This window comes from Erpetoichthys calabaricus, chromosome 1, assembly GCF_900747795.2.
Source record: "Erpetoichthys calabaricus chromosome 1, fErpCal1.3, whole genome shotgun sequence".
NCBI lineage: Eukaryota > Metazoa > Chordata > Cladistia > Polypteriformes > Polypteridae > Erpetoichthys > Erpetoichthys calabaricus.
Genome location: NC_041394.2, coordinates 29,600,242 through 29,625,190, shown reverse-complemented (window position 1 = coordinate 29,625,190; position 24,949 = coordinate 29,600,242). Strand labels below are relative to the sequence as shown.

The window sequence follows — 24,949 nt, the reverse complement described above, 5'->3', positions numbered from 1 at the left end:
GGAAGAAGAACACCGCATTCCAAGAAAAACACCTACTACCTACTGTCAAATTTGGTGGAGGTTCCATCATGCTGTGGAGCTGTGTGGCTAGTTCAGGGACTGGGGCCCTTGTTAAAGTCGAGGGTCGGAGGAATTCAACCCAATATCAACAAATTCTTCAGGATAATGTTCAAGCATCAGTCACAAAGTTGAAGTTATGCTGGGGTTGTTGGATATTCCAACAAGACAATGACCCAAAACACAGTTCGAAATCTACAAAGGCATTCATGCAGAGGGAGAAGTACAATGTTCTGGAATGGCCGTCACAGTCCCCTGACTTGGATATTATCGAAAATCTATGGGATGATTTGAAGCAGGCTGTCCATGCTCGGCAGCCATCAAATTTAACTGAACTGGAGAGATTTTGTATGAAGAATGGTCATAAATACCTCCATCCAGAATCCAGACAATCATGAAAGGCTATAGGAGGCGTCTAGAGGCTGTTATATTTGCAAAAGGAGGCTCAACTAAGTATCTCTGTTGGGGTACCCAAACTTATGCACCTGTCTAAATTTGTTATGATGCATATTGCATAATTTCCGTTAACCCAATAAACTTAATGTCACTGCTGACATACTACTGTTTCCATAAGGCATGTCAGATATTAAAAGGAAGTTGCTACTTTAAAAGCTCAGCCAATGATAAACAAAAATCCAAAGAATTAAGAGGGGTTCCCAAACTTTTTCATATGACTGTATGCCACTTGAGGAAACTGTTCTCAAGGTAAAATTGAAACAGTAACCTAAATCATATTTGAAGCTGTACATGTTTCTTCATTTTAAAATAAACAAGTTCGCAAATTCGCCAATGACTTCCAAAGGGAGATTTTGAAATGTCAAAAATGTTTACAGCGTACTGTGGCCCAGATATTTCAATGAAAACTTAACTCTCCTGACAAATTTCCTTTAAGAATAAGTGATCTAAATTGGTCCACTAGGAGCCTAGTTGTTCCATGCAGAAAGGCAGACATGGTTATCGCAATAGGTGATTACATATTGTATTTGAACATATCTAAAAAGAGTTTTCTGCACACAGTATAAAACATCAGTGTTAAAGTAACTCATATTATTGCAGTAGGCTTTAAAACTGTATATATTGAAATGTTCTTTTCATATTAGCATCTTTAAGTGTTAACAGAACTCAGGTGATTTGAGTGTGAAGTAAGTCCAGTTCCATTCCACACTCTACTGATGAGCAGTTGAGATTATTTGGCATCTCTTGATTGACTCAGTGTGCATGCGTGTGTTAGTCTCGTGAAGGCCTAACATGTCCCAGATGGGTCTCTGCCTTGCACTTGTACAGTAATTTGTCACCCTATGCTTCTGTAATTAAAAAGTGGCTTCAGAAAACTGATGGATAGATACCAAGTAATAAAATCCAGAGGAATAATACATATGAAAGAAATATTATCTTTTATTATATGCACAAGTTCTTTATTGTTTTTTCAATTTACTTTCTCAATGAAATGAAATCTCTGAATTACAGCAGACTTGCTAAAAGTATATTAAAAGTATTTTCTTAATATTTTTAATAATTGGAATTGATTTGTTTTTGAGGTAATTTATCCAGTTAAGTGACTTTTTATTACAAGTCTTTTGTCTGTAGGTGGGTGAAGGGGTTTGTCACAGGGATACGAGGAACGTTCAAAAGGTTTCTGCACTTTTATGTAACTCTATTTATTAAGAATTTAGAATTTAAGAACTTTTCTACATAGTCAACTTCCTTTACTGAGAAATTTTCCCAGTCACGACCAATTTACTGTTCCTCTCACATTCACTGTTTCCAATGAAAAAATAAAAGTGCCGCAAACTTTTTGAACATCCCTTGTAGATTGGTAAATGTTCTTCAAAGTTTTAGCATCACAGCCATGATAAAAAAAGAGATCAACCCATCAAAAAATGTAAGTCTGTTCATATTTTCTTTTCTTGTTACCGAGGATAGACCAGGAAGTTGTATGGTCTTGGCAGTTTAACAAAGGAACTTTCATCTGGAGAAAGATTAATTTCTGCAAGTTTTACAATGGAGCGAAAGGACAAATTCTGTAGGAGGATTGTGAAAAACAAGAACAGCTCCATGCGGGCCAGACCCTCTCCTAAGCACACTCTCTTTCCTGCAAAAGAAAAATAGTTTGGTTTATGATTTTATAACAGAACTATGGTAATTAGGAATACACACATTTTAGAATCAGTAATATGGATTATTTTATTGCATACTAAGGGTCTCTGACCCCTGCTCGCCAACCCTCAGGTTTGGTCATGTGGAAATACAATTTAAAGTGGTTTTTTTTTCATGGGAATTGTTAAATATGCATTACATTCACTTTTTATTTTAGAACTTCAGTAAAAAACAATATTTGGAATGAACTGTTCTTCAAGATTGCATTGAATTTTGATTCCTTGTTTGGTCTTACAGTGTGATAATGCAACATATAACTGGGCGTGAGTGAATATCGTTTCTTTGTCTCTTGTAAATTAACCAACTTTTTCAAATGTTTTTCCTTGTGATTTGTTAATTGTCATTATTCTCACGGTAAACTGTAAACGTTTTAATAGATAGATAGATAGATAGATAGATAGATAGATAGATAGATAGATAGATAGATAGATAGATAGATAGATAGATAGATAGATAGATAGATAGATAGATAGATAGATAGATAGATAGATAGATAGATAGATACTTTATTACGAATGGCATATTCCCGTTTCAAGGTCATTCAATAAAAATAAGACTTTCTGATAAAACAATCTACTTACAAAAGTAGGAATATCCAGAGCCGATGTAGTCGGTGGCATTGTTCTGAAGAAGCTGCGGATTTCTGGCCATTGTGGATTGCACATCATTGTAATAAAGAAATCTGGCCGACCGATAGTTCTGGTTACATCATGATATAACTGTTGCAATACTCTTGGACTACCTTGATATGATGATGGTAATATTACTGCTTTACCTATTTTGAATTTGTCTGACCTATTGATATTTGAATTAATGAGACCTTGCATATGTTACATTCTAAGTTTAGCGTGATTCGATTTAATTAAGAAGTGATGATTAGGTGCAACTTTTACCCAAAATATTGTGTGGGTGTTTTTGGTTTTTCTGAATGCTTTTGTTTCATATTGTACGACCATCAGTTTCACCATCTGGGAAAAGCAAAGGAAAGAGTAAACGGTCAGCATGTGGCGATGTATTTGACATACATGATGAATCATGCTTTGCCTTTGGATATACACGAATATCTACTCTGTCTTTGATATCTCCGTTTTTCTGAAGTATTATCGCTGACAATTCCTCACATGTGGGTTTATTATAAATGCGAATGTGATCTTTCGGATTCATATACACATCCAAAATAATTTCTTTGTCTCTGTTTGCTGATAACTTGCGTGTAAACTGCAATACTTTTGGATGTATGGATTTGTATCAATTATCGGCTGTATAATTTCTATTACGTCAGGTCATTTAACTCTTTCAATTCTATGTTGCATCGCTTCTCCCTGATCAAAAATCACATAAAGATACACCTGACCAAATTGTGTTTTTTTCAAAATTAAACTTGTCGTAGCTGTAATTGTTGCAGGAACACAGATTCTCATAGCGTATGGTAACACGAATTAGATGATCTACTAGTCTCCGGCGTAAACTGTACAGCCTTACAATATCTACATACTTCTGACATATCACCTATGTCTATATATTCGATCTCTTTTTGCTGTTCCATTATTTCACCTAGTAATAATTTCCAGTTGAAGAAATCATTGACCATAAAAATATAATGCATGCATTTAGAGATTATTATAAATCCTTATATTCTACTGAGTTCAAAGAAGACAACACACAATCTAATACATTTCTGGATACATTACAGACACCACAAATAGATGCTTTAAGTGCTGAGGAACTGGATAAACCTCTGACGCTAACAGAATTACTAGATGCTATAAAGTCACTACAAAGCGGGAAATCAGCAGGCCCTGATGGTTACCACGTAGAATTTTATAAGAAATTCTCCACTCAGCTAGCTCCCCTCTTATTGGCAACATTTACAGAAGCTAGAGACAACCAAATACTACCTTAAACATTTCATCAAGCATTAATCACTGTCTTTTCTAAACAAAATAAGGACTTGTTACAATGTGCATCATACAGACCAATTTCAATCCTGAATAATGATGTTAAGATACTCTCAAAAATTCTAGCTAGAAGGATGGAGAAAGTGCTGCCCTCGGTAATATCACAGGATCAAACTGGATTTATTAAAGGCCGACACCTATCTTCCAATCTCCAACGATTGTTTAATGTTATATATCCATCCATCCATTTTCCAACCCGCTGAATCCGAACACAGGGTCACGGGGGTCTGCTGGAGCCAATCCCAGCTAACACAGGGCACAAGGCAGGAAACAATCCTGGGCAGGGTGCCAACCCACCGCAGGACACACACAAACACACCCACACACCAAGCACACACTAGGGCCAATGTAGAATCGCCAATCCACCTAACCGGCATGTCTTTGGACTGTGGGAGGAAACCGGAGCGCCCGGAGGAAACCCACGCAGACACGGGGAGAACATGCAAACTCCACGCAGGGAGGACCCGGGAAGCGAACCCGGGTCCCCAGGTCTCCCAACTGCGAGGCAGCAGCGCTACCCACTGCGCCACCGTGCCGCCCTTAATGTTATATATTCACCAGCAAAATCAAACACCCCAGAGATATTACTATCATTAGACGCAGAAAAAGCATTTGATATGATTGAATGGAACTACCTTTTCACTGCATTGCAGAAATTTGGTTTTGGCCCGAATATTTTTGCATGGATCAAACTACTTTATACCAATCCAGAAGCTTCAGTTTGTATTAACAACATTTGCTCAGACTACTTTAAGATAGAACGTGGTACCAGACAAGGATGTCCCTTGTCACCACTGCTGTTTGCAATCGCCATTGAACCACTGGCGGTTCACTGTCAAAACTCTTATCAGATAAAGGGGATTATCAGAGAAGGACTGGAACAGAAAATTTCTCTATATGCAGATGATATGGTTTTATATAAATCAGACTCAGAAAACACTGTGCCTGCAGTTCTAACAGCACGGACAGAATTTCAAAAGATATCCGGTCTCACAATTAATCTGAATAAAAGTATACTCTTTCCAGTAAATTCACAAGCATATAATATTAGATTGGACACCCTACCTTTTACCATAGCAGATCAGTTTAAATACCTAGGGGTAAATATCATAAGTAAACATAAAGCTCTTTATCAACAAAATTTTGCTGTCTGTATAGAAAAAATTAAGCAAGACTTGCATAGATGGTCAACCCTTCATCTCACTCTAGCCGGAAGAATTAACGTTGTTAAGATGAATATCCTTCCTAAACTTCTTTTTATATTTCAAAACATTCCAATATATATCAATAAATCATTTTTTAAGCAATTAGATTCAACAATAACCTCATTCATTTGGAACTCAAAACACCCACGTATCCGAAGAGCGACCCTACAAAGACCTCAGGCGGAAGGTGGCATGGCTTTACCTAATTTTCAGTTTTATTACTGGGCAGCAAACATACAAGCCATAAAAACCTGGACACAAAAACATGAACATACACAGGCTTGGCTCGCAATAGAAGTAAAATCCTGTAGTACTTCTTTATACTCCCTGCTCTGCGCTCCAATAAATGCAAGTTATCGCAAATATACTAATAACCCAATTGTGCTTTACTCACTCAGAATAAGGAACCAACTTAGAAAGCATTTTAAGATGGAAAATCTTTTATCAGTGGCACCTCTGCAAGAGAACCACCTCTTTCAACCCTCGCAAACATATCCAGTTTTTAATACCTGGAAAAGTTTTGGGATTAAAATGCTTAGAGATCTATATATAGACAACATATTTGCATCTTTTGAACAATTACGTTCCAAATTCAACCTCCAAGCTACAAATTTCTTTCACTATCTTTAAATTAGAAATTTTGTTAAACAGAAACTGCCAGATTTTCCTCACCTCGTACCCTCCACCATGCTGGAGAAAATACTGCTCAATTTCGAGGAATTAAACACCATTTCCGCATTATATAAAATCTTATTAGAGTCCCTACCTTTCAAAGACCCAAGAGGACATTGGGAAGAAGATCTCTTAATCAATATATCAGAAAAGGAGTGGAAGGTAGTAAAGCAGAGCATTCACTCGAGCTCCATATGCGCAAAGCATAGAATTATTCAACTAAAAATTATATATTGAGCACATCTGTCTCGCTTAAAACTGTCCAAAATGTTTCCAGGGCAAAATCCAACCTGCGAGCGCTGCAACCAAGCTCCTGTCTCACTGGGTCACATGTTTTGGGCCTGCACCAAACTAACATCATTTTGGACCAAAATTTTTAAGTGACTTTCAGACAGCCTTGGTATCACAATCCCTCCTAACCCATTAACAGCTGTGTTTGGTGTTCTTCCAGACGGACTTGAAGTGGAGAAGGACAAGCAAACGGTGATTGCATTCACTACACTTTTGGCACGCAGACTTATTTTGTTAAATTGGAAGAATCCTAATTCTCCTCTGATAAGTCAGTGGGAAACCGATGTTTTATATTATTTGAAATTGGAAAAAATCTAATTCTCAGTTAGAGGATCTGTACAGAATTTTTTCAAAACCTGGCAGGATCTAATCAATATTATTTTCGAGTAAGAGAAATAACTATAACTATAACTATAACTAAAAAACACAACAATGGATGTGCTTGCAAAGGTATTTTTATTCCTTAAAGCAGAGCAGCAAAATCTCAGGTGCCAAATAAAAGATTTAGATGATCATGTCTGCACTCTTTGCACTTAAGGTTCTCAAACCATTAGAAAATGTTGTGCATCCAGTCAACGTGAACATTAACTGATTGAATATCTTTGTGCATGAAAACTGCTTGAACACGAGCCAGTATCATCTGTCAAAATATCACTGGACAGAGTATTTGGAGGTGCTCATCTTGTGCCCCCGAAAACTTTAAAAGTCTTAGAAGCATCAAACAAATGAAGACTGGGGAAGGACAAGCATCCGCCCACTCATGCTGTGATGCACACACAGCAAAAATAATAATTAAAGTCACTTAACAGGGTCACACATTGGGTGTGTCTGTCAGCACTGTCAAGGATAGCTGCTAAATATCCAGGAGGTATGTTGTGATTGTCACACTCATTTTCTTTGCTTCTGCTTCAGGCACATTACCTTTTTTTCATGTTTTGCTATGTTCATAGCCTTGTGCTAAAATCATTTAAATTATTATTTTTTTCCTTTGCAACCCATACCCCAGAATAACAAAGAGAAAACAAGATTTTAGTCATTTTACTAAATTCATTAAAAATGAAAAACTGAAATATCATGCTATGGGTTTGTTTTTCAGTGGGAGGGATTTTGAGACTACACAGCTTTGAGGGAGAGTTGAACAAAACCAAGTATAGAAGTATCCTTAATGAAAACATTCTCCAGAAGCATCCTTGAACCTCAGAGTATACCAAAGGTTCAATTTCCAACATTACAACGGCCACAAGCACAAAGAAAATACAACACCGGAGTGACTTAGGGACAATGTTGGGAATGTCCTTGAGCTGCTGAGCCAGAACCTAGATTTGAAGTCCATCAAACATTCTGGAAGAAAATAAAAATAGCTGTCCACTGACTGTCTCCATCAAACCTGACAGAGCTTGTGTGGATTTTAAGAGAAGAATGGCAGACAAATCTTCAAATTCAAGTGCGCAAAGCTTGTCATGTCATACCCATGAAGACTTCAGGCTGAGAAGTGAAGTTCAGGGTAAAGAGTCTGAATACTTGTGTCAATGTGATATTACAGTTTTTTTTTTTATGTCAGCCAGACAGTCATTATCCAACCCTCTATATCTTAACACAGGGTCACAGGGGTCTGCTGGAGCCAATCCCAGCCAGCACAGGGCTCAAGGCAGGAACAAATCCCGGGCAGGGTGCCAGCTCATCGCAGGGCACACACACCCACACACCAAGCACACACTAGGAACAATTTAGGATCGCCAATGCACCTAACATGTCTTTGGACTGTGGGAGGAAACCAGAGCACCCAGAGGAAACCCATGCAGACATGGGGAGAACCTGCAAACTTCACGCAGGGAGGACCTGGGAAGCTACCACTGCGCTACCGTGCCTACCCCTTTTTTTATATTTAATAAATTTGCAAAAAATTCTGAAATCCCTATTTCACATTGATACTGAGTGTTACTTGATGTAGGGAAAAAATAATTTAAATAATTTTAGCACAAGGCTGCCACTTAGCAAATTGTTTAAAAAAGTGAAGGGGTGTGAATACTGTCTGAATTCAATACATGTATGAGTATACATGATGAAGGATCTAATAAGCCTTTTATGATAAAACATAGACATATTGTATGGTCTTGTCTTATGTATTAATTTTCTAACCTCCTGTTGGAACCATCCCCGGATGAGGTTTCAGTCAATTGCAAGGTACATTCACTGGATTTATTTATAATCACCAATGAACTTAATCTACATATTTCTGGGATACAATAGAAAAAATTCAGAAAAAAGCATTGAGTCACAGTGCAAATATTCTCAAGGCAGTTCTTGAAACACCATTTAACACCAAGATGTTGGAGCTCTGAGGCAACAATGCTGACCACTGCAGCACCATAACATTGCTCATATTATAGGCCTCCCATATCTGATCTAGAAGACTGCTAGAGAAAGAAGAACAACTTTTGAATACTGAAGACTTTAATACAGCCCACCAGGATCTGAGTTTAAACCCGCTAATCTAGACCATTCACCCAAAGCTGATTAACCAGCACAAGTTTATTCTAACAGTAATAACCAGTCCATGCACTATTATGATAGATTGGGCTCAAAGTGGAAACAAGACAGGTGATGGCCCTGACAATCATTATATATATATAAAAAAACAATGTGGTTGAAGAGAAGCTAATATTTTTTAAGGAAATTTCTTTTGGGACATTAAATTAAGAGAGGTCCTACTGAGTATTGCCCGGAAACAGTTATATGGTAGCAGAAAATTCAAGGAAAAAAGTATGTCTCAGAATGTCGTGTTATAAAGGCACTTTATTTTCTGTACTAGAGGGCACATCATGCCCTTTATAGAATATGAAGTAGAAGCAGAAACATCTAACAGGATGCCATGCTAAAGAAATGTGAAGTGCCAGGATGTTTTTTGTTGTGTATAAGACAATCAGCCATTATATTGGTCAGTTACAGTATAAATAGGAGTAAGAGAGCAACTACAATTTCTTGTCTGTAATTTCTGTGGTGCTCTGTGGAAATTGTCCCTTCCTTTTGTTGATATTAAATGAAAGCAATTTTTCTGCAATAAACAAAGTAAGTGCAGCACACAGAGGTGACTCATGTTATATGTTACAGTACATATAGATATACTAAGTCTCTCTTAACATTGCAGGGACATCATAACAATGAATACGCAATGCTAGGTATATTTCTTCAATACTTGCATGTCTATTACATGTTTCGCATCTGCTGATTATTCTTGATTTGTACAGCTGGAATACATGTTGCATAAAAATATCACGTCTTATCTTAATATTGCACATACCTAATCAATAGATTCCTAAAATATATTTTCTACTTTCCTCTGTTACCTTCATTGCTTCTGTCTAAAAATGGCAGAATTACATTCTGGAGTTTTAGCCAATTTTCGTCCAATTTCCCAACTGCCATTTCTGGCTAAAATTTTAGAAAGAATTATTTATAATCAATTGGTTGACCACCTTAACTCCAATAATTTATTTGAGATCTACCAGTCTGGCTTTAGGCATTATCATAGTGTTGAAACGGCACTCCTGAAAGTGTTCAACGACATCTCTCTTATTTCTGACTCAGGTGATCCGGCAGTCCTTCTCCTCCTTGACCTGTCCGCTGCCTTTGACACTATTGACCATGAGATATTGCTGTTGCGGCTTGAACATCTTGTTGGGCTTAAAGGGGCTTCTCTTAACTGGTTCAGGTCATATTTAACTGGTAGACACTTTTCAGTGACTTTTAATTCATCTTCTTCTTCTACTTCTCCTCTTAAATATGGTGTTCCTCAGGGATCCATTTTGGGTCCTATTTTATTCTCCATATACCTTCACCCTATTGGAGCTATTTTTAGGAAATTTAACATTTCTTTTCACTGCTATGCTGATGATACTCAGGTTTATATTCCTGTCTGCAACTCTACAACAAATCAACTCCACAACTGTCTGTCTGAGCTAAGATCCTGGATGGCTAATAATTTTCTTGATCTAAATCAAAATAAAATGGAGGTGCTTATAGTGGGTCCATCAGCTAAAGCCAAATTGGTCTTGGACTTCTCAGCTCTTTCTCTGTCTTTTCCAAACCTCAAGTCCGCAATCTTGGTGTTACCTTTGATAGTAACCTCTCTTTTGAGAAACTAGTAAATTCTGTAGTCAAGAGATGCTTTTTCCAACTTCGTCTATTAGGTAAGATAAAGCCTTTATTATCTTCTAGGGATCTTGAGATAGCTACTCCATGCATTTATTTTTTCTCGCGTCGATTACTGCAACTCGCTGTATTCTGGGATTAATAAATCCCTGATACACAGGTTACAGTTGGTCCATTTATCAGTTGGCCTATTTATCTGAACTGTGTGTTTTACATCAGCCATCTAGAGTGCTTAGATCTTCTGGTCAGTTGTCTCTGGTTGTCCCTCGTACCAAGTGTAAAACTAAGAGGGACAGGGCTTTTGCAGCTGCTGCTCCTCGCCTGTGGAACGCTTTACCTCATCACATAAAGGAGTCGTCTACAATTGAACTGTTCAAAACAAGATTAAAGACTCATTTCTATTCACTTGCATTCCATGACCTTCAGTAATACTGATGGTTTCCTCTTTGTGATTATATAACATTACTTCTATTTTTTATGTATATAACATTACTTCTATTTATTATGTATTTTATTTTATGTTCATATATTTTATTTCTATTTATGTTTTATGTTAATTTGTTTTGTTTTTCTTTTATTCTATTATTGCAAAGCACTTTGGCCACAGCATTACTATGTTGTTTTAAATGTGCTATATAAATAAATTGACATTGTCAGTAAACTGTAATTGGAATTGGATGAAGATGTGAATTAGAAAGTGGAGGATAAAAGAGTCTAGAAGAGATTTTTAGTCTCTCATAAAGAGCAATGGTGCTTACTATCTGAGATGAAAAAAAAAACAAACTGTATGTTAACTCTTTATTTACCTGCAGAAAATGGTAGGAACGCTGGATTCATTTTGAAGCAGCCATTCTCATCCAGGAAGTGATTTGGATTGAAGGAGTAGGGGGTCTCCCAATGCTTACTGTCAAACAGGCAAGAGTGAAGCAAAGGAATTACTGCTGTACCCTGGATGACAATAAAAAAAATATCATTCATTAATTGTTTTCCAAGATGTTTTCAAGAGCTCAAAATGTCACCATTATTATAGTAATGAACATGGTGCCACGGTTTCATACAAACAAGCCATTTAAAAGTAAAACACCAGCTCTAGAGCCTGCAGTTACAGATTTTAGGTTAATTCTCACATCTGATGACTCTGCCAAATCAAACTTAGTTCTGTTTGCAAAGTTCAAGGAAATTATTTTGTGGTTTACACTCATGGCTCCTCTGTAAAGGACCTAATAAATGTTCTAGGAGGATTACCAGAATATATTTAATATTCTAAAAGTTGGTGTTTTTATTTGGTTTTATTTCATGCAGTCTGAAAGTAACTCGTAATTTACATTAAAAATGTATGATGAGTGATGTCGTAATTTTACAGCACCTTGAGATGCAAAATGGAGCTCATGAAAAATTTTGTCGGAAATAATAATGGTGTTTTCTGGCACTAACGCTAAAGCTTTACCTAAAAAAAATAAAAATAAAAATAATAATAATAATTAAAGTATAAGAGAAGGGCAACATAATAAAGCAGATTATCAAGCAAAGCTGCACAAAAGTATTGCTATTTCAGAAAAAACATCAAGAATGATATTGTAATGAGCAACAAAATAAAAAGACTGAGACATACAAACTGAATGATATTAAAGCCAGATAACAGGCACATTAATTTCGCACTGTTATGGCCACGGAAAACACCTAATAAAGTAACAGCTACTGAAACTAGCCACTGCTATTCAAGTGCTGTTGCTGAAGTCACGTTTACTCTTCTAGTGGTCCCAATCATCTTCCAGAGTTGCGTGGCTTGCCTCTCTTCATGATCACCCCTTAACTTCTGCAAGGTTCCATTTATCCAATGGCCTGGGAGTCTTTCCCTGCCTTCTTGAATTTCCTGGGCTTATAAAGTGTTATGCAAATTTTCTAGGTGAAATGTACACATTGGCATTCCTGTACAACATTTTGGTGTCAATTACCCATACAGGCCTGTCTGTCTTCAGGATAATATACTGGCTAATACAATACACTTTGCATTAATAGTCACCTGTGCATTGATACTGTGATATTTTTTGTGATTCGCATATGTGTGCTCATCCACACTTGGAGCAATGATCTTTATGTATGTTCCATCACTCACATTGACAACTTCAGGAAAAACAGTGAATTGCAGGAAAGCAGCCGGCTTTAAGATTACCACACATGGAGTGGTGGGGAAATGCATACATCTGCGTATTACCTCATTTGTTGTTAGGATGTTTTGCTGCAAAATTCATAGCTGGTTGTGACATACCCATATCATCCTTATTGTACTGCTGTGTTTTCATTGTGGCCAAAAAAACATAATGCTACTAACACTTTCATTTTGGCTGACAACACATGGCTTCACCACGTAGATGGAGTTATCATGTGATGCACCAGATTCATTATGAATACTATTACATATCTGTCAAATCAAAGTCTTTTTATGAGTTCATCATAGTCCAGAGTTTCCAAAACATTCAAATCAAAATCTTATGAAATAAGCATAAATACATAAATCTTTTTACCTCTCTTTCCATTATATCATTTAATTTTGTAAAGGGTAAACTACTGGTTTAACTGAAGTAATAACATTGTATTATTACCTAATGTATTACATAAACTAAATCAAAACTTTATAGAAAAATAGCCTAATTTAATAAGTAATTTATTCCTGATGGCTTTCATCCATTACATCAGACTTGATAATCAAATTAAATAATACTTCTAAGCTCTTTTGTGACCAGCATGTTTACTGGAGAAAAACCCCAATGAAGAGTTTTGACCAGTCTACCCACACTCATTTCTGACTGACACATAAAGTTACCATACTGGGTCTCAATCAAAGGTCCTTGAAACTATGAGACGTGAGTACCAATGACTGCATCCCGATACTTTCTTATAAAAATTTTAATATTTTCTGAAATACATTATCATTAAATGTTAACTTTCATGAAAAAATAAACATTTGTATATGATAAGCATTTGTGATACGCTCTGCATGTGCCAATAAGGCATACTGAGATGTTAATGTACTTTATTATGCTTAAGAAGTAATTATGCAAACCTAAGTAAAAATTAAATATTTAATTTTTCTAAAGTGTATTACATTTTCATGTGTTAATTGGAATTCACTGTCATGTTACCTAGATTGTGGATTGTGGATTTTATAGCAACAATATAAAAACTGTAAAGACAATTTTGTTTAGTATGGTAGCAAATTTCAGGCAAAATAAAAAGTCAATCTTTCTTACCGAAGGTATGGTGTATCCTCGAAAAATGGTGTCCTTCGTGGTTGCATGCATTAAATTCACTGGGGCGAGATCAATAAACCTCTGGATTTCATGAATCACAGCTTCTGTATAGTGCATCTTCTTGCGGTCTTCATAGGCAGGGTTCCGCTCCCTTCCAATCACTGTATCAATCTCGTGCTGGATCTTCTCTAAAAGATAAGGTATCAGGTCTTTGATTAGATGAACATTGTGACCCATGATCTTGAGTACATACTGCATTTCTTCATTTCACTGAGACTATTGTTTATCCCTAGAAGATATAGTTGTAATATACATTAGTGTCTTGTCTGTAATGTTAAGAAGAGCTGTTTGCACAGTTTCATGTTTTTTTTTCAACTGTACCACTGCCTTGTGAGCTGTATGCGATTAGATCAAATTATTCCATATTTCAAAGACTACTTCTTTAGCATTTAGCTTATATGTAATTATTGAGACCACATGCATATTCAGTGACAAAGCCATATGATTCAGTCATTATAACACAGGAAAGTTGTTTTTCTACTAGTGACTTTGGTGATGTGGCTCAGGAGTGTTCATATGGGAGTGACCGTCTTGAGCTTTACCCTGGATGTGGGGGTACTTGATGAGGATCAGCAGTCCATAGCGCAGTGTGGTGCTTGTTGTCTCTGTTCCACCCATAAGGAGATTTGAAACTGTTCCATGCAGGTTCTCGTAGGTGAAGTTTGTGCCTGGATTGTTACTTTCCTAGAAAAAAAAAATAATAGACCTCACAGAATCTTCAATTTGGTCTTCATTGGGAGCACTGCCATTTAAAGTGTATAATTCATCTCCTTTTACTAAGTTTAATTTAACCTCAGCCACAGGTAATAGGACAGTTTCTCCATTGCCTAACTGTGTTGTGCTGATTTGGAATGTTTTAATGTTTAATTGATAAAGCAACATCATTGTACGAGTTGCAGAAAGTCTACTGCCATATTGAGTTAAGGGACCTCAGCACCTTGTAAACTGGATATACAAAATTTTCTGTTCAATTCCAGTTGAATCCATCCTTCCTCCCAATTTCAAATCTTCTCCATCTAAAGTGAGAGGGAAAAGGTCCCAGACATTATTCTGATATCAAATACAGGGCTGGAGTCAACCTGGAGTGAATTATTGGTCCATCTAAATCAAATAAATCAAATCAAATTTACGGTAAGTATTCCTCAAAAACATTTCCATCCCTTAGAACAGAATAAAAGGTCTAACATGTCAATGACAAGGAAGGTCATAGAAATGTACAATTCTTAGTCCAGCACCAGGGTCCTCATGTATAAACAGTGCATACACAAAAAAATGTTGCGTTTGCCCGTTTCCACGCTTATATTGCGATGTATAAAACTTAAACTTGGCGTAAAGTCACGCACATTTCCACGGTAGCTCAAACCCTGGCGTACACAAGTTCTCCACTCGGTTTTGCAAACTGGCGGCACCAAGCATCAAAGCAGTGCTTTTGTTCCAGTGTGGTTTCCCTTTCTTTTTTAGATCCAAATCTCTGACGCGACTTTATCATATACACTGAAATTGTTTATTAGTTTAATGCATCTAATTGTAAATAACCTGTAACAATATAATAACATATCTGCTTTAGCATTGTTACTCTCACTACACCTTCTTCTTCTTCTTCTTCTTTCAGCTGTTCCCATTAGGGTTTGTTACAGTGGTTCATCTTTTTCCATATTACTCTCACTGCACCACTCAGAGTTTTTATATCACTGTATCTGAGTGTGGAATCACAGCTCTACAGCAGCTGATCGCAAAGAGAATTACTAGTATACAGCATCTAGCACACGCTGCCTCAGCCATGCTGCCTATTTGAACTGCTCCTATTTGGCAAACACTTCAGAGTCTTTCCTGTACTAACCTCAAGGTTCAAAAACAGTTTCATCCCAAGAACTATAAACGCAATCAATCAGTCCATCAAGTGCTCCTTGTAGAACTGTTTGTACTTATTAGTACAATCACCTCACTGTAAACTTACAATACAGTTATAATATTGCACAACCTGCGCCACTTTATATAGTGTGTATTTACATATGATGACAATATCATTTTTAAGATGAAATGCTGCAAAATATGTTTATTACATTATACAGACAAAATGTTAACATCATTTAAAAAACCTATATTGTTAATAATTAAACATGTGAGGACACAGTGTCGCAGAGCTAGCAAGGAGCTGGTGTCCCATTCAAGAATTGTTCCTGCCTCGTGCTGTATTCTTGCTGGGGCTGGCGCAACACTGGAAGGATAGATGGATAGAATAATTAAACACGTACTACGAAGATATTTCAATGTTCCTTAAAAGTTTTGAAGAATCACAATTCTAAGCTTACAGATGGCTTAACGTCTATTACTGAGCTGATTGTGTGGCAATTGGGTATTTGGAGAAATAAAAGGAGGGACAGGAATTGGGGGTTAGTACATTTGAAAGAGACAGTACTGCTGCAATAAATTATTTCATCGAAGGTCGCACACGGTGCAGCAAGCATCTTGCGTGAGGCAGGAACAATCTCTGGACGGGTTGCCAGTTCATCACTATCACTGCGCCACCGTGTTCCCATATTTAATACATGTTTTAATTCACATGATATGACTACTGAAATGATATCAAGTATACATCTCAGTATTTTAATTATTCAGAGAGCTGTAATATCATGAATGTAATGAATTCTGTTTCCTGTTGGAGAAAGAGAAAGCCCATTTAAGAAGCATGTAGTGATTCACACACATAGAGCACATGGAAGAACACATACAAAACAAAGCATTTAACATGCTACTTTAGTTACGATGGTATTTGATAAACTTGTAAATTTAACGATTTTAAGATGAAGTTTATGATGTTCTGCTTTAATGACAAAATAAACTATGTAATTAAAGTGGAAATTTTGAGATTAAAGTTGACATTTCGAGCTTTTTTCCCACTGTGTGTCTATTTTTTTTCTTTTCCCTGTACCCTAATAAGCTTTCATATGACACTCAGACGGTGGGCTACGACTCACCTTTTCATGGTGACTTTCATATCTGACAACTTCTTTTTTATTTCGGGCACTGTGCGACTTTGTGAACTTGAGCTTTTGAATTTCTCCGACACTCTATGTCAATCGATCAACTTCCTTTTGTTGTTTATACCACTGTTTAAACCAACAAATAGTATGTTTTTCCTTGCCTCCACTTGGTATTCGCTGAAATTCTTCTATTTCCCCCTGTGTTTTTGACATTGCCTTTTCACAGAACACTGAGCTTAAGGGCTATTTAAATTGATTTGCATATTCAAAGAGGCGTAATTCTCGAAGGAGTTGGGGAGTGGCAGCAGGCGCGTGCATGTGTGTTACTTTTCATACTGACCGGTATTTATGTAGCGGAAGAACGTGGAAGTTGCCGAATGCACAGATTAATGCATCTGAATTTTTTTGTGAGTACGAACATTTCTGCTTTTGTCCGTACGCCATGTTTTAGTATGAATTCTACGCATGGCGTTATGCATGAGGCCCCAGATGATTAATAAAGAAACTAAAAGTTTTCTAGATTATTTTCAAAAATGTTTAATAACACTATGTAACAAATTTTTATTTTTATTTTGTTCCTGGGTACAAAGTGTGTTTTCCTAACCCGTTATGCCTAAAAAAAATAGAAAATAGCTGTTGTTCCACAAAAACTTTGCTTTTGTGATCAGGACAATGATATTTTGAAATTTGTCTGTTTTCGAGAAAATTCTCGATTCACATTCAATACTGAGTAGTCTTCTAGAATATTCTTGAACTGTTAGAATTGTCCAGAAGTTTCTAGAATTTTCCAGAATTATCTAGAACTTCCAAGAAACTTTTAGAACTTTCTAGAACGTTCTCGGACTGTCCAATAGTAGTCATACAAGTATAAAAGCACAGGTGACTCGAACCAACATTTCGGTTTATGTTATTTTTTTGATTTGATTTAGATGGCATCAAGAGGTTGCTTGCACCCAGCAGATGCATTTTGCTACGTCTATGGACAATTTATAAAGACAAGAACGAGAAAGTATTCCATGAAAGCATGTCGTAAGATGTGCGAGGCCTACAAGGCATACTTCGGCATGCCTGTCGGGGATCAAGATAAGCCCTGGGCACCTCATTTCACATGCAAATATTGCAAGAAAACTCTTGAAGGTTGGTAACATGTGAGAAAAGAGAGCCATGAAGTTTGCTATCCCGCGAATTTGGCGGCAACCTACTGACTACTCAAGCAACTGCTACTTCTGCATGGTGGATCCTACCAAACGTCACACTGGCAAGAATGATCGTTTATCCAGACATTCCTTCTTCCATTGCCCCAGTACCACACTGCCCCGAGCTGCCCATTCCCACTCCTCCGAAAAGGGATCAGCCATCTTCAGGAGACAGCAGCAAGTCAGACAGCGAGGAAGATATTGCAGATCCAGATTGCGGTTTCACAGATGCGGCTGAGGAGAGAAGGCCATACTTCCCTAACCAGAAAGACGTCAACGATCTGATCAGAGACCTTGGTCTTACCAAGTCCAATGCTGAGCTTCTGACATCCAGGCTCAAGCAGTGGAACTTGTTGGATGAAAGCGTGCCAGTCACAAATCAGAGAAAGCGTCACCAAACATTTTCCAACTTCTTCAGTCGGCAAGATCGGCTGTGCTTCTGCAACAATGTGGCCGGTCTATTCGAGGCTATAGGTATCACCTGTAACCCGAGTGAATGGCGCCTATTCATAGACAGTTCATCCCGGAGCCTCAAAGCCGTGCTGCTTCACAACGGAAACAACTACCCGACTCTCCCTATGACTCACACTGTGCATCTCAAAGAGGACTACACCAGTGTCAAGATGTTGCTGAGTGCCTTGAAGTATGAAGACTATGGATGGGAGGTCATCAGAGACTTCAAAATGGTGTCATTCCTGATGGGCCTTCAAGGCGGTTTCACGAAGTTTCCTTGTTTCCTTTGCCTCTGGGACAGCCGTGACACTAAGGCGCACTATCACAGAAAGGACTGGCCACAGCGGACCGAGTTCTCTGTGGGGAAGAGCAACGTCAAGTGGGAGCCACTGATAGAACCTCAGAAGGTGCTGATGCCACCACTGCACATCAAGTTAGGCCTCATCAAGCAATTTGTCACGGCTCTTGACAAGGAGTCAGCAGCTTTCAAGTACCTCCAAGATCTCTTTCCAAAGCTGTCCGAGGCAAAGGTCAAGGCTGGTATCTTCGTCGGACCGCAGATCAAGAAGATCATAGAATGTGACGAATTCGCCAAGCTGCTGAACAGGACGGGGAAAACGGCTTGGAACAGTTTCGTTGCAGTGGTTCACGGCTTCCTGGGTAATCACAAGGCTAAAACCTATGTGCAGTTGGTTCAGACTCTCATAAAGAATTACGCCAAAATGGGATGCAGAATGTCTCTCAAAGTCCATATCCTTGACGCTCATCTTGACAAATTCAAAGAGAACATGGGAGCTTACTCAGAGGAGCAAGGTGAGCGCTTTCATCAGGATATACTGGACTTTGAACGTCGTTACCAAGGACAGTATAACGAAAACATGATGGGAGACTACATTTGGGGGCTTCTTCGAGAAAGCGATTTGCAGTGCAGTCGCAAATCTAGAACACCTACTCATTTCTGAACCTTTTTGAGTGGTTTTGACTGTCTTTGTCTATTTACCATGCAAGTGTTGTTCTTTATCAGACCACATGAACGAAAAGATATAAATTCCCTTGTTTTGTCACTATAAATACGAAATTTTCTGGGCTGTGGTCATAAAATCAAAGTTTGTGCTGAATGTAGTCATTTTTCCATAGGCTTTAGACATAAGCAGTTGAAATATAACTCTTGGAACAAAAATTGTGTTACATAGTGTAATACAATGCAATAGCAACTTTTAAACAAAAGGCAAAAAAGACAGAGGAGTGTAGAGTTCATTATAACTTTTGAATATTTACTTTTACACCTAGCTAAACAAATATGTGTTAAGATTAAACTGAACACTGAAAGAGTGTCTGAATCTCATGCCTCTGTAAAAAGATTTTCCCATAAACAGGGTGATCTATAAGAAAATGCTTTGCTTTTTTTATTCTAGGAACTACAAGATATCCTTGTGATTGGAACAGACAGGTGGGACTGTAAGGAATAAAAAGGTCGCTCAAATATTGAAGTCCAAAACCATGCAAAGCTTTATGAGTAAGCAGCAATGTCTTATAATCAATATGGAATTTAACAGGAAACTAAGCACATTCTTGAACACACCTTCTTTTCACACCTTCCTGACCAACTTAGAGACATGAGTACACAAGTATCTATTCAAGAAAATTATAGGCTGGAATCTGAATCCAGGATTCTGGAGGAATGGGGTATATGGTAATTAAATTTAACTGAAGAACATAATGTGACCAACAGGGGGTGCCAATGTGTCTCAAAACCCCAACTCATTTCCAAGATCACAGTCATGAGTTCAAAACACAAGGGTTTTTATTCACAGACTGTATCTTTACAGGCTTCTTCTTTATAATATCATAATATAATTTATCTTCTTCCACTTCTTCCAGGCAAGTGTTGACCCGACTTCTTTTAGACCTAGGAGTGCACCAGGTGTCACACAATTACACCTAGAGAGCACTTCCGGGTCAGATAGTACTTCCTTAATATACGGGAGACTGCTAACCATAACTCCCTCTGGCAGCACCAAAGTATCCCGACAGGGCTGTCCATGAGAACTACAACTCCCGAAATGCCCTGTTGGTGTACAAATGGGAGCTCCAATAGAGGGAAGTTACCACCTGGCATACTAAGGAATTATATGACCTCAAGAGACAATCCTTCCCTGTCCATCCATTATATTTTCCCAAACAGGAAATGTACCAGGAACTACCCTGACTAGGGTGCCTGTCCATCCAGATCCTTCCTTTATGACCTCCCATCTGGGTAAAGGACCACCCTGATCAGGATGCCAGTCTATCCACCTTGGCACCTATAATAGTTTTTACATATGTTACCCCAGTACTACTTATTTATAGTGTTTAATGATGTCTAAACCTGCCTCCAACTGTGGAAGAAAAATTATAGTGCTTTTGCCTTAATAGGAGTGATAGCATGATTTAGCGCCACGGAGTAGCCTGCAAAGAAATTTTAAAGTTAAAATATAACATCTCTGTAAATTCTAAGGTTAAAATGTAACATCTCTGTAAATTCCTACTACACTTGCTCAATAAACAGGCCTTAGCCAAATGTTATTTGATTATGTTACCTCCTTTATAAGTTGCTTTGTATAAAAGTGTCTACCAAGCAAATAAATATAAATGTAATGTAAATTGTAAGGTTAAAATGTAATGTCTGTAAATTATATTGTGCAAGATAAGAAAGAGTGTAATGCTAAATATGTTAAACTGCACATACACAGTTTGGACTTTATCCCTTTAGAATAAAGGAGATAAAGTGGACAGCACGTGATCAACGTGTGCATGTAAGAAATAAACAAATCAATGAAGTTTTGCACAGCGTGTTTAATCCATGATCCTGAAAGGATCAATCAGTGAAATGTTTGCTTTATATCATGTGTTACGCCTACTCTGGTTATAAATATGATTTTGTGCCTCTGTTCAAGGGTCATCAAGCTTGCTACACAGCTGGTCACAGGGATGCTCCCTTCACTTCTTCCTGCCTGGGTTTTCTCTGTCTGACTTTCTTCATTACAACACAAAAGGTTTCTATAAACAAAGTAGGCCTACAGATCATGAAAAAAAATTATGAGAAGCATGAAAAGTAACTTTCTGTTAGATCAGATATGATGGCAACCATAGAATAATTCTAACAAAAATACAGCAACTATAATAGTGGCATAAAAGGATCGAGACAAAATTAAACAAAACAGACGTATGCAAGATAAAATCATGACATGATGGAATCTTAGATAATCGACCATTTGTCGCTTTCTACAATACATGTTTAAAAACATCTTGTCAGTTTATCTTCTATTTAACTCTGTTCCCCTATAGAACACACAATTTCTTTAGGTTAAGCTCTGTTGTGTATGAATTCTAACAAACTTGCTCATCTAAGAAAATATTGCTTCAACATCTAATCTTGATTCTAGTATATGGAATATAAATGGGGATACCATTTTGAGAAAGCTAAACCAAATATGGACACTGAAAATACCTGAATGTAAGAGTGAGAAGCAAGGGTCAAAACAATACGTCAAAAACAGAGAATCGTCAGAGCCAAAACAAAATCTAGAAAACAAAGTCAAAATGCAGAGCTTGTTTTGAAAACAATAAATCAAAGTAGTCAACAGGCATTTCAATATAAATCGGGTCCAATCTCAGATACTGAATGACTAGCTGGGGAAACTTTATACTGGTGCACTCGGAAATGTCATACTCCAAATTCACAAAATTGCAATGCCTATTTCCAATGCTAATGACATCAGAAAACACCGGAAATAAAAAAAATGAAAGATATGATTAAAATTCTGATTACAGAATTTGATTCCTGTTGTGTAAAATCCCCCAGAATGACATGAAAACCATGTTTTTAGCTCCACAAAAGCTGTAGAAAAATGGAAAAAGATCACCAATTATAACTCCATGAGGGAATTTAGGATGCTTAAACAAGCACACCACCGTGTTTTACACTGATGGCGTTGTGACGCCAGATACCACAATTACCAGAGTCACCTTGTCTACCACTGTGTATAGCATTTGTAAACATGGCTTCACCCATAATTGTTCCCATAATTTATTTCACCATCTGGCTGTGATGATGTAAGCACACCTGCACAGAATCATTTTTGTCTGGTGGAGAAATGGACAGGTGATTTACACTGCTTGGCCAAAAAAAAAGTCACCACCTACATTTAACTAAGCAAATAGGTACAAGCCTCCTATTGGATAATTACTGCATGGGCGATTATCTTTCAGCTGGCAACAAGTTATTTAACCCCAACTGGTGCAATGAGTTGCTTCTCATTTCTTAAACAACCATGTCGAAAGACTTATCTCGTGTCATGGAAAAGATGTTAGTCTGTTTGAGAAGGGTCAAATCATTGGCATGCATCAAGTAGAGAAAACATCTAAGGAGATTGCAGAAACTACTAAAATTGGGTTAAGAACTGTCCAACGCATTATTAAAAACTGGAAGGATAGAGGGGACCCATTGTCCTCGAGGAAGAAATGTGGCCGCAAAAAAATCCTGAATGATCGTGATCGGCGATCACTTAAACGTTTGGTGAAATCAAATCGAAGAAAAACAACAGTAGAACTCAGGTCTATGTTTAATAGTGAAAGTAAGAGCATTTCCACACGCACAATGCGAAGGGAACTCAAGGGATTGGGACTGAACATCTGTGTAGCCGTAAGGCACGGGCATATTCCAAGATGACAATGCCAGGATTCATCGGGTTCAAATTGTGAAAGAGTGGTTCAGGGAGCATGAGACATCATTTTCACACAGACCTTAACCCCATTGAGAGTCTTTGGGATGTGCTGGAGAAGGCTTTGCACAGCGTCAGACTCTATCATCATCAATGCAAGATCTTGGTGAAAAATTAATGCAACACTGAATGGAAGTAAATCTTGTGACATTGCAGAAGCTTATCGAAACAATGCCACAGCGAATGCATGCCGTAATCAAAGCTAAATGTGGTCCAACGAAATATTAGAGTGTGTGACCTTTTTTTTTGGCCAGGCAGTGTATTTACTGAGCTAAAACAGGAGACGTGCATAAAAACCAAAAAAAAAAAAAACCAGAACTAGCTACCAAATCCTAATGAGAGACAAGAATTCAATTTGAAAAAAACAGGCAAAGAGGTCAAACCAAACAAAACTCATGAGAAGCACAACAACTAAAGATTTCTTTTAATTTTCTTTTAGGAGTTTTGTATCTGCGGAGCAGATAACAAAGGAACCCCGAGCCAACCTTTTATTCTTTTATTTGTGTTAAGTACCCATGACCCTAGACTCTAAAGGCCATGTCATATTACATCATTTTTCTAGAGATGTTCAGTCACAGACTTCATTTACATAACCTTGGTGAGTTTCAAACACTTCCAAAACCATCCAGCCATGTAGCCTGACATATCCATTGGCTCAGTCCAAATAATCAGTGACTCATCCCTACCATATCAAGGAGGTTTGTCTTCAAGGGTGGTCTCTGTGTATGTGGAAGCTGACATCCAACAAGCACTTACTTGGAAGTACAGTGTATATAATGCAGCTACACGGAATTAGTAACATCAATATTTTGGACCTCACAAACAGTGGAGAGGCTGATTTGTCTGATATCACATGTTTTATACACCATAATAGAATGAAAAAAGAAAAAATATGACAGAGATTGTGACTGGACTGACCACACTGTAAATCCTTCACGTGTGAACCAGCTCCATCAGGCAGCAAATTATTGGCTGGCAGAAAAAGGAGAGAGCTCACAATACAGTACTTTGGAAATAAGAAACTATGCTGGAAAGTCATCATAATTTGTCATAATTTGACATGCTCTATGATTTCTGTTCATATGACTTAACACACTCTGGTGATGAGAGCACAAAAAACTACAGTCGTCAAGTTTGAAATCCCCTTTAGCTAGGAGTCATGCAATATGACATTGGTTTAAATTGGCCCTAAAGAGAATGTGAGGGTAAATAAGTGTTTATGTCCTATAATAGACTGGCTCCATATTCAGAGTTCTTTCCTGTCTCAGACAACAGGCTACTCAGAAAGGCTCCAGCTCTGTGCATCCCTAAATGATATAAATTGCTCAAGGACGAATTGATCTCCATACTCTGAGCCAGCCCCTTACATGCTGCATTTTGTGCTATATTTAACACATTTTAAGAAAGTAACATTGCCTGTGGTTAACTTTAACATTTAAAAGATGGTATTAAAGGACACAAGGAGCTGAGATGTGAGGCTAAAAATGATCAGCTGATGATTTATGATAATTCACCTGCTTCATTTTCATGATGTAGACGTCAATAAAATCCCGGGGGCTGCCAGCAGTCACTGTATCCATGTGTTTCTCAACTATTGCAGCTACCATCTTTTGGTACTCTTTTATCTTCTGAAGAACAATGTGTTGAGGTCCAGGCAGGAATCTTAGTATATTTGGAAAGACATTGTACAACTAGACCAAAAGAAAAAATATTTCAATTGAAGAAAGAGAACATTTCTCTCTGTATATCA

The 24,949-nt window shown here is 37.6% G+C and overlaps 1 protein-coding gene across 1 annotated transcript in view; it reads right to left on the bottom strand.

Annotated features, from left to right (window-relative positions):
* Positions 1-1,800: 1,800 nt before the first annotated feature.
* The window catches only part of LOC114665825 (cytochrome P450 2B19-like), a 34,602-nt gene continuing 11,453 nt past the window's right edge, over positions 1,801-24,949 (bottom strand). Inside the window, exons 5-9 of the mRNA XM_028820463.2 lie at positions 24,714-24,890; positions 14,346-14,487; positions 13,744-13,931; positions 11,299-11,440; positions 1,801-2,149 (exon numbers count right to left, since the gene is read on the bottom strand). Coding sequence (XP_028676296.1) covers positions 1,968-2,149; positions 11,299-11,440; positions 13,744-13,931; positions 14,346-14,487; positions 24,714-24,890 — 831 coding nt within the window. The 3' untranslated portion in view covers positions 1,801-1,967. The remainder of the gene's footprint in view (positions 2,150-11,298; positions 11,441-13,743; positions 13,932-14,345; positions 14,488-24,713; positions 24,891-24,949) is intronic.